The 10438-nt window shown below is 50.9% G+C and overlaps 1 protein-coding gene across 1 annotated transcript; it reads left to right on the forward strand.

Moving 5' to 3' along the window:
* The first annotated feature begins 270 nt into the window (after positions 1 to 270).
* CUTA (cutA divalent cation tolerance homolog) lies at positions 271 to 10127 on the forward strand. The gene is made up of 6 exons (XM_075111777.1): positions 271 to 449; positions 2946 to 3094; positions 6745 to 6804; positions 8079 to 8124; positions 8479 to 8528; positions 9092 to 10127. Exons 1-6 carry the CDS (start codon positions 369 to 371, stop codon positions 9192 to 9194), a joined length of 489 nt encoding a protein of 162 aa, XP_074967878.1. The 5' UTR covers positions 271 to 368; the 3' UTR covers positions 9195 to 10127.
* The last annotated feature ends 311 nt before the right edge of the window (positions 10128 to 10438 follow it).

A 10438-nucleotide genomic window follows, 5' to 3' on the forward strand; every position in this document is an offset into this window, starting at 1 on the left:
TTGACCCTGCTTCTGGGGGTGCCGGGCTCCGGCATCTATCCTCCCTAGCTCAGCAGGTCGGGCAGCAGTGCACGGAGCTGCCCGCAGGCAGGCAGAGAGGCTGGATGTTAGGGCTCGGCGTGGCAGGGGAGGGCAGGGAAGGGTCCGTGGGGAGGCAGGAATGCCGTGGGAACACCATGCTGGCCCACAGGCCCATGCCTCAGCCCTGCGCTGGGGCAGACAGGCGGGTACCAGCCTGCAGGCAGCTGGGGAGGAAGAGGAGGAGGAGTTAGTGTTTATTGCGGGCAGCCTTCCCAGGCAGCCTTCCCAGCTCAGGGCAGAGCAGGTAGAGGGACGGAGGGGACGCAGCCTCTCACCCGGCCGGGGAGATGGAGTGGCTGAGCCAGCGATGCCCGGTGCTGCCCGCTGCCCAGGGCTGCCCCCGGCCGGGCCGTGGCACCCTGCTGCTGGTAAGTGGGAGCCCTCCCGCGCTGCCAGGGCTGGCTTCGTGCTTGGGATGGGGGGACGCGGGTGACCCACTGGGGAGCGTCGTGGATGTGAACCCCGGCAGCCGTGGAAATGCCTCTGTCTATATCCCTTTATAAGGGAACCTCTGGGGAAAAAAAAAAAATAAAAAAGAAAAAGATCATGCAGGAGGAATGTATTCTCAGTCTCTGCAGACAGCAAAGCAAATTTCTTGGGAGTTTTTTTCCAGTTGTGCTGAGGAAGCTCGCAGCCTCCTCAGGATTGCCCAAAGTTGTGTTTGGTTGGTTTGTTTTTTGTTTTGTTTTGTTTTGTTTTTTACAGAATCTCATCAAAACTAGGCAAAAAGTCCTAACATGGTAATTTTAAACCCTAAAGCTGTTTTTAGTTCACCAAAGCCAAAACAAATCTTGCAGTAATCTTAGTCTCTCTAAACTCAACTACTGTTGTGCTGGTCAGTGCTTTTTGGTGAAATACTTAAAATCTCACAGCAGTTTTTTCAGTTGAGTTCACTTTAACATTTTGGCAGTCATGAGTTTATTCGGTTTATCAGGTAGGAATCCTGAAGTTTCACTCCTTCGCTTTTGCACCATCCTGTGGCAAATAAAATTATTCTAAAAAAAAAGGGGGGGGGGGCTTTCATCCTTTTTTTCCAGAAAAAAAAAAGGGGAAAACACCCAAAAAACCAAGAAAGTGCACACTTTTGTACTAATATTCAAACGCAAATGTTCATGGGGATTTCCTCATCACATGCACATACATCTCCAAGAAGACTAATGATTGCCATGCTGAACAGGTTGGATTTTTTTTTCCTGAGCAGGGAGCATGATTACATTCTAATCTGGGAAAACAGATACTCCAGCATATCTCTGTTTGGCTTGTAACTATGAGTAGCTTCTGGGATTTCTTGCATAATAGTTATTAAATGGCTTAGGAAAAAGAGCACAAAAGCAGCTCTAAAAAGTATTATGAGAAGCCTTGTGATAACAAAGAATATTTCCTCAAATGGACTGGAAAAGAGGAGACAACCAATATAGCACATCGTTCATTTTCCAGACAGAAAGAAGCTCCTGTCTTTGTGGTGACAAGAAAGATTTTTTTAAATTCAATCTTTTTTAAAGAAAAAAAACCTCTGACATTGGCTGTGTAATGGGAAGTTTTTCAGAGGACAAAGGAGGGTGGAAATAAGAAGGAAAAAGGAGTATAGTCTTAGTCTTACAAGCATTTTTTTTACCACTGTTGTTGAATAAGGGCCAGATGCTGTTTATTTCAAAAACAGGACAAAAGACAAAGGGAAGAGCAGCTGTGCAGAGACAGCAAGTGCTGCAGCCCCGGGTACGGGCACCAGCCTTCAGCTATTACTCAGCACACCAAATTAACCTTGCTATTGCAGCAACATCCCTGCTGAGATAACGCTATATTTTTATGTGACTGTGTTTATGGCATGTAAGTACAAAAAGCAGCTATGGGGCTTGTCAGGAACAGCACCTAATGTACAGCAAAACCAACTTGTTGCCACTGCACTGCCAGGCCACGGAGAGAGAGTTATTGTTTTCTGCAGCCCAGCAGGACAGAGACAGCCCTACAGACCTGGGCTGTGGCCATTAGCATTTCTGTGCCTGGAAGGATCCAATTTCGCTGTCCTATTAGTATCAGATAATTAAGATGAAATGTACTTAAAACCTGCATTTAAGTCTTATCCGCCCTTGCGTGCTATGCGAGCCCTGGGTGGGCTGCACAACATCTGTCAGTAGAAGAGAGTAATCGTCCTGGACTGGCAGGGCAGGATGAAAGCTCTCCGGGTGCCGGCACAGACTGTATCACCCCAGGCTTCCCATGGCTCCAGTCCCACATCAGGCTCTGGCCCAAATCTGTTTCCCCTGGCCAGATCCCTACCCCTACCTGGCACACTGCTGTCCTCCTTCCCCCATCCCTGGGGAGGCAGAGGGTCCCATCCCCACCGTTTCCCAGAGAGACGGACATGCCTCACCCCCAGCACGCAGCCAAAGGATGGCTGCAGGATGTGTCCTCAGCAGGAAAGATGACGTGCTTGGTGTGGGAGCCATGCCTGGTGGGTCCCTTCTCGCAACAGAAATGTATTTTAACAGAGCAATCAGTGATTTACCTCCTGATTCTTCTTTGGAAAACCAGTCCTGGCTGCTGAGGCCATGCAGTGGGGTCTGTAACTCCCATTAGCCTGGAGCAGGCCCACCTCCAGCACAGGTCTGGGTACCTCTGGCAGATACAGCCTCAAAAACTGACCCTTTCCTGCCCAACCACTTGGCAGAGTACTGGGTGGGCCCCACTAGAGGGGAATGAATCTCCCTAAGAGGGTGTTTTCACTTAAATTACAACTAGCATTACTGTAATGTTGAAAGAAAGAAGACTGGAGACTTCCCCTGAGCCACAGGTCATGTAAATACTTAGTTTTACAAAATGCAATATTTCACCTAACATCATCACTCATCTGTTTTGCATTTGAGGTGGTGACTCTGGCTTTGCTGATGTACCCGGTGCTGAGGAGTCTCGCTCTTCAGCTGCACTCTGCCGTCACCGGCAGCTACGTCTCTGGGACCCACTCCATTGCCTTCATCAACTGCCTCAATGAGCAGATTGCCAAGGACATTGCAAGGTACAGAGACGCTTTCCCCTGCTTCTCTGCTTGAATTGTTTGAAAGCAGCTTCTTGTGGATAAAAGCCTTTCCTTGTCCCTCGAGAGGAGCTGTACTTCTCTGTACTTTGCACTTCTATCCGAATGGGGCTCCTTTTCTCTTACACTATCTCTTTCTCTCTCTCTGTATCACATATCCACTTACCAAGAGCTGTGCTTTCTAAATGAAAGCCGACAATTGCCTCTGAAGTCAATGCCATGGTAATATCAAGACAATTCTCAATTTATTCCACTGCCTTTTGTTTTCAAGACCCATTTTAAAGCCGTAGCCCTAAACCTCTGGGTCCTCAGATGGATGAATGCCCAGCCCCATGCTCTCTGTTCTGCCACAGTCCTTCTCCTTCTCTGGAACAACACAGATAAATTCCAGGAGAAGCATTTATGGAGAGGGGAAAAAGCACAGTACACTGCCATGAAAATAAATAAAAGACAAAAGTGGTCCACAGCAAACACAGAACAGGCACTTGTGAGGTACTCCTGGAAGCCTGCACTCTGCTCACCAGACAAACTTCAGGGAATGAGGGCTTTACCTTGATTTTTTTTCTCTCTTTTAATGTATGAGATACTTCGCATGATATTTTGCATGCGGCTTTTTTCACATATCCGCCAGCCGCTGTCTCAATAGGTGGCTTGTTCAAAGCACTGAAGCCATGTTGACTGGCAAAATGTTTATGATGGACCATTAAGTTTCCTGCAACACCTCCTGCGCCGTTTTCCCTGCTGCTTGCCAAAAACTCTCCCCGTCCTCTGTAAAGTGTTCCCAAACAGTCATTCAGGAGCTGAAAGGCTACTGAAAGGGATTTTGTGTCACCTTAAATACCGCAACTGTATTAAGAAACTCAAATAGAACAATATCTGTACCGCTTGATGTCTTCTGAGAAAAAGGAGTAACTGTACACAGCTGGTGAAAAGAGCCTCAGTTCCTGAAAAATGCTTCATCTTAACAGCTTTGCAAATGTTTTCCACTCTTTGTTCCTTATCTTGCAGTGAAGGGAAAGGAAATAAATCACTCCCCATTGCTGAGATATATGTCCTTTGGTTGCGTTTTTACTGGTGGAGTAATTATTCCTTTGTTTCAGAATTTGGATGAATAAGCCATGGTTGTAGAGAATGACACAGGGATTTACACTTCTTTTCCCACCCACCGTTTTGCTGGTGCTGTCGTGTTTATTCTTCCACTGTTGCTCCGTGGAGCGCTCGGTTTGATGGATCAGACTGCAAGGAAATTTTCTGCTGGTTTTAAGGAAGAGGAGTTCAGGGTTTGTGGAAGCAGATTAGCTGCAGGTAGAACTCAACATCTGGCATGTTCATTGCATCAGTTTGAACCCAGTTTATCTGGATTACTATTAACTTACAATCCTCAGAAGAAACCCTGAGTCCGCACAGGAGATCTAGGCTCTTCCCTGCGCAGGCTGTGAGAAGCTGACCCCTTTGGGGTGGCTGTTGTGGCCATTGCACCTCACATAACTTAGCCAACACCCGAGCAGCCTGTCAGCCTCTGGTCCTGCCTTAGATTTGTGTGTATCATTTTCTTTGCTTTTCAGCTTATTAATATTTCATCTGTCTCATTCAGATCCTATTGTGAGGCAGGGACAAAGAAACACGCATTAAGTACTCAACCCAAAGATATCATGTATTATGCAGACGTTTTTCCACAGCTCACGTTCAGCTTCTTATAACGTTTCCCGTTCCCATGGTGGCCACTTCTTTCCGCTCAGCTTGCTAGAACAAAGTTCAGGATCTCAGTTAGGATCACAGTTTATTGGGATGGAGCAGAAGCATTTAGAAGGTACTGAGGCAAATCAAAAGGTTCCTGTGCTAAAGTGGCTTGGAAGTTGCAGGCAACAAAACCAAAATGATTCATGCCATGTGTCTGACATGATAAACACAGCAGGGATATCTCCGCTCGTGCTGCTGCAGTTTGTTGGTCTACAGATTAACTCAAGATGCTTTACAAGCATTAAATGCCTTGAAATGGCTACACATGGTGAGAGTAAACAATGTGGAGCCTCCTCTGATGGCTGTCCTTTCAGGGCACAGTTCCTCTGAGCCTTCAGCACAGAGAAGTCCATGTCGGTCGCCTTGCTATGCTTAAACGTTAAACCTGATCCCACAAGTGAGCTGGGTTGAGGCACTGGTTCTCCGGTGCACTGCTGGACTGGCGAGACATCGTAGGATCGTCAGGAAGGGCTGCTTTCCTCGCCGCACCCGGGCTGCTCCCGATTCCTGCCTGCCCTGCAACAGAGCCTGTGCGGCCCCGCAAGGGCACCTCTGCCTTGTGCTTGTAGTTGCAAGGTATAAACTTCTACAAACAGAGGAAGCAGGGATGATAAATAAAGACGCGCAAAGGAGCTTATGGACATTCAGACAAGAGCCCAGCTTTCCTTACGGGTCAGAGGCCAGGTTGCAATGCATTGCCACAGCGGCGCATTAGCACCCTGAGCAGGGCGTCCTCGGGTCGCTGCCGTGGGGGAGGCACCTCTTGGGCTCCTTCTGCTCATCTTCAGGGCCACACTGGCTGGTATTTTTGCAAACACCTCCAGTCTGTACCATACCCTGGATGCAAGGACAATAAATTTTTAACTTGCTGTGAGCCAAAAACGTCCTGGAGAACATTTCGCATTGGAGCAGAAGTTAATCAGAACGGTTTTAATTCTTTAGCTCACTAAGGGTTAATTTTTGGAGGTTGTTTAATCAAACCTTCCAGTATCTAATACCTCCTACCTTCTCTGCAGTTCAAGGTCATCTAGAAGTTAAACGTTTGGTACAAAGTAGTGCCTGGCGATGCCAGGGTTAAAGAAAACCAAAGGTGAAGTCACTAGTGCAGCGCCTTTAACCGAGCTGCCTGTGAGAGGGAGACGGCTGCCATCCCTGTGAGAAGGGCCCAGACATTGCTGTGGTCAGAAAACACAACATTTGACCTAGTTCTTCTAAAAACCCACGCTGACATTGCTTCAGTACTCTTTAATCACTTAAATATCACTTCTGCTGGCAGACCCAGGCAGCTCTGCAATAGCAAATCAGCCCACAGCTAAAGGCGGCAGCCCGAGGGAAGGAATTCGGTTGGGCTTCAGAGTTCTAGGATGTTTTGGGTAGAAAAACCTTGATGTTGTTAATTTAACAAGATCCGTATTTAGTCTGCTATGCAAGGAAGACACACAGTTTGACAGCATAAATACATGACTGTGAGACAAACCCCTTTGTGTCCATCCCAGCCCCAGTTCTCGTGGCTCAGCCCCTGCCCGGGTGTCCCAGTGGCGAGGTGGGCACAGGGCTGATGCCGAGCAGGATCCCTGCACCATGTGAGGGACAGGTCCCGTGTGCTGCTCCGGGCCAGGAGCAGCACCCAGCCTTCCTGCTTGGCCGTGGGGATGGCGGGGAGGGTCCCACAGCTATGCCAGGAGGACCTGAGCTGAAGCAGCTCCAGCTGGAGGTCACCTTTGCCTCTGCTTTCCCAAGGTAATAATTAACGCCAAATCCCATGTCTCCAATGTCAAAGCTGGTGCTGGCGATTAGGGGCAGCACGAGGGAATGTCCCTGTGGCTGGGGACAAGCACTGAGCTGCAGCAAGCCGGGGACAGGCACTAACCTCCCCCTCTTCTCTCGCCCAGGGCCATCATGGATAAGAAGCTGGCTGCCTACGTGAACATCCTGCCAAAGAGCTCGGCCTTGTAAGTTGGGCTGAATATTCCCCAATGGAGGAGGCAAACCCAGGCTTTCCGGGAGGGGAAGGAGGATTTAGACACCCCACGGCCCCAGGGAGAGGAGACAGTTTCCAGAAGGCTGCTGGGTGTGTTTGTTGTTGCAGATGGTAGAGATGATCCTTGCCCGTGCGAAGTGCACTAAGCTTATTAAGGAGCGCAGATGCCCTGACTGCCAGCGGGGACCATTTATTTATTGGTTACTTAGCTACACAGAGATCTAGCAAAGAGCAAGGTGATTTAAGGTCCTGGGGACAAAGCACCAGTTTTTAGATCTAAAAAGAAGCTAAAATAGGGACCAGGAAAGGCCTTTACAATATTAAGCAGCACTTTCAGGAAAGGAAAAACAGTATCTTCGACCTTGAACTACAACCAGCCGTGCGCTGCAGGTATCCTCAGCCATCCAGGCAAAGGGATTTGCACTTGTTAGAGGTGTTAAGGAAAAAGCCCCAAAACAGCCGTTTGCTTGCAGGAGCGCCCTGGCCTGGCCCCACATTGCATCCTCCCCACAGGAGGGGCTCCTCACAGTGCACACCCCCAGGCTCTCCCATAGCCCAGCTGAGGCTGCTGAGATAGGGCAAACCCACTAATACCCTTCTTCCCCTTACGCTTCGTTCCCTACGAGCTACAACAGCCAGAGCTGAGTTGCTCTTGCACAGCCCTGCCTGCTTCAGCTGATTTCTCCTCCGTGCCCCACTCAGGAGACACCGTGACGCCTCCAAATGCCTCCTCGCACAGGAACCCAGCACGCAGATGAAATCATGATGGCCTTCTGTCAACATAAATGTTTTGAAAGGTCATATCTGACTCACAAGAAGTACATCTCCTCTCCCACAGGGAAAGAGAGGGGAAAAAAATAAAAGAGCATGATGCTGCCATGCTCAGCCTCCCAGCTGCAGGCACACCGGGGTCCTTGCAGGCACCATCCCTTGCTGCTGCTTGGAGCAGGGCCACCACCACACAGTCCCCCAAGGCCACGCCAGTCCCAGCTCCTTTGCCCTGACGTCCCCCCAGGCAGCTCTCCCGAGGCTGGCACAGCCAAGGAAGCTCTGGTCTCTAAATCCAGGGTGCTCAATCATGTGCACAAAAGAATTTTGGGGCCACAGATACTTCTTGAGCACCACTTTGTAAAGGAACGGTTGCGTGCGGAAAGCACCAAGCTGGGAAACTAAAGCCCCCAGGGGAATCAGCATGGCTACACACAGAGCTGTGTGTGCTGATGGCTTCTTTTCTTTTAAATCTAGGTACTTCTGGAAAGGGGAACTGGAAGAATCTACTGAAATACTGCTGGTAAGTGACAATTCCCCACGTCACGAAAATCCCTGGTCCCAGACATCCCCAGCCAAAAGGGGCTGCAGGGTGGTTTGGGGAGGGTGGCACCAACCCGCCCAATATTTGGGACAGCACCCAGGGATCCCGAGCCCCCACCTGCAGGCATGGCAATGGTGGCTGGGGGTGGCAGCCTGGCTCAGCCCTCATCCTGCCACCACAGGGGACATCCCCCAGGTGAGAGCCCAGGAGGGGCTGCTGTTGCAGCGCTGGGTGCCAGCCGTGCTGGATGGGTGCACTGGAACTATGCATGCAGGGTTACTCCATCCCCTTTACCTCTGCCCTGGTTTGGTTTTGGTTTCTTACTCTCCACAGTTAGTGAAAACGAGGACATCCAAAATAGCCGAATTGTCCAACTACGTCAGGTGAGGCTCTGGCTCCGTGGGAGCATCAGGTTTCCTATCCAAGGTATGCTGCCACCTCATGCCCAGGCTTTGGGAGTCAGGTTACTTGAGCCCATTCCCATCCAGGGAGGGTTTAAGGGCTCCCGATGTACCTTGTGAGCCAGAAGAAAACCAGAGGTGGCATCAGCAAAAGAAAAGGTTGGTGGAAATATCAACTACTGGGCTTCACCCAGTTCCTCCGTACTGGGTACAAAGAGGGATTCTCCTTCTCCTAACACAGGTTATTCCCTGGCTGCCTCCTGGCAGGATTTCCTGTGTTTCCCAGGCATTGAGTAGTGAGTGCAGCCAGCTCTGGGCCAGGGCCTGTGGCAGTCAGCTGCTGGCTGCGGTAGACCCCAAACTCAAAGCAAAATTCTCACATGGTGAAAAGAAGATGCGGGTGCTTTGAAGTCTGTGAATACTGTGGGGCAGGGCTGGCGCACACCACTGGGAGCGGAGACCTCTGCTTCCTGCGCCTGCGAGTGGGTCTGTTCTGCCACGGGGCTGTTGGTGACACTGTTCCTCTGCATCTGTTTCCACTTCAGATCCATCCATCCCTTTGAAATTCCTGAAATCATCAGCCTGCCTATTGACCAAGGAAACCCTCTCTATCTCAAATGGATAGAGGAAAGCGTCCCGCAGGACTAACTGAAAAGCACAAAAAGCACCTCACTTTTAGGGAGACCAGGTGAAACGTGCTGAGCCGTGCCGGTCTCCCTGTGCAGGCAGGAGTTTTGCACATGGGGGGAAGCAGCTTAGGTCTTCACGGGTTTGCCATAACACAGAAGCTTGGGACTGGGAACTGTGTGTGCACTCCAGACGTCCCCTTCTCAGCCTGACCCTGTGCTCAGGGAGATGCAGCCTGGAGATGGCAGAGGCCAAAGTGGGGAAGGGCTATGTGCACCAAGGGCTGCTGCAGCATTGCAGATGAGGGTACACAGAGATGCTCATGGTCAGGACACTGCAGCATCTGGGGGCTGTCTCGGGCCTCCAGCAGCCAGTGCCAGGTGGTAGCCATGGCCTGGCAGCCCCTTCAGTGCCGTGCATCCCTGCAGCCAGTGCCTGAAACCCCGCCTGGCCCCCCTGCTCCCCCGCAGCAGCTGTTGCAGCATCCTGCCCCGCTCTGCCTCCTGCTTCCCCAGCGCGGAGGCAGCAGGATGTGGCCGGGCACCCGGCGATGCGCCAGCTCACACCCTCTCCTGCTGTCATGCGACATACGTTGGTTTGAGTGGTACAAAATCCAAGGAAACAGCAAACTTGAGCAGACACCGCAAGCATTTACCAGGAGCCGCAAGCAGCGCACGCACTGACCCTGCCAAGCCGCAGAGAGCCAGGCAATATCCACTGCCAGTTCAGGAAAACCGTGTGCCATCAGGAGCAGGGCATCGCCTGGCTGCGGGGCAGCACAGTCCCAGCCCTGCATCCCCTACCCACGCCTGAATGGTGGCTTTCTACCTAAGCCAAGTTTAACCTTGTAAAAAGATGCTCGTGTTAATAGTTTAATGGGGTGTTACCTATGGAACAATACCGAGTTATTTATGTGACTGGGAAGGGAATAAACAGGAGCGTTTCTTACCTGGGCAGGCTCATGTGTTGCAGTTTGCGGTGAGCTGGGCAGGAGGAAGGGCCCGTCGTGGGTTTGCAGCGACTCTCTCAGCCCGGTGCTGAGCGATGCTCCGCTGGCTCTGACCTGCTCCCCTCTGGCTCATGGAGAAGCAGTGTGGGGCGCTTTGCACGCATCGAGAGCTCTGCCCGCGGGCTTGCGTGGCCCCGTCAGAGGTAGTGCGGGGAAGGCTCACAGGTGCAGGAAAGAGAAGGTAAGAGGGAAAATGGTCTGGGCTCTGAGAGCAGGAAATTTTTCAGTGGTAAATCCAAAGACGCTGGATCCCAGC

The sequence above is a fragment of the Phalacrocorax aristotelis genome, chromosome 17 (assembly GCF_949628215.1).
Source record: "Phalacrocorax aristotelis chromosome 17, bGulAri2.1, whole genome shotgun sequence".
NCBI lineage: Eukaryota > Metazoa > Chordata > Aves > Suliformes > Phalacrocoracidae > Phalacrocorax > Phalacrocorax aristotelis.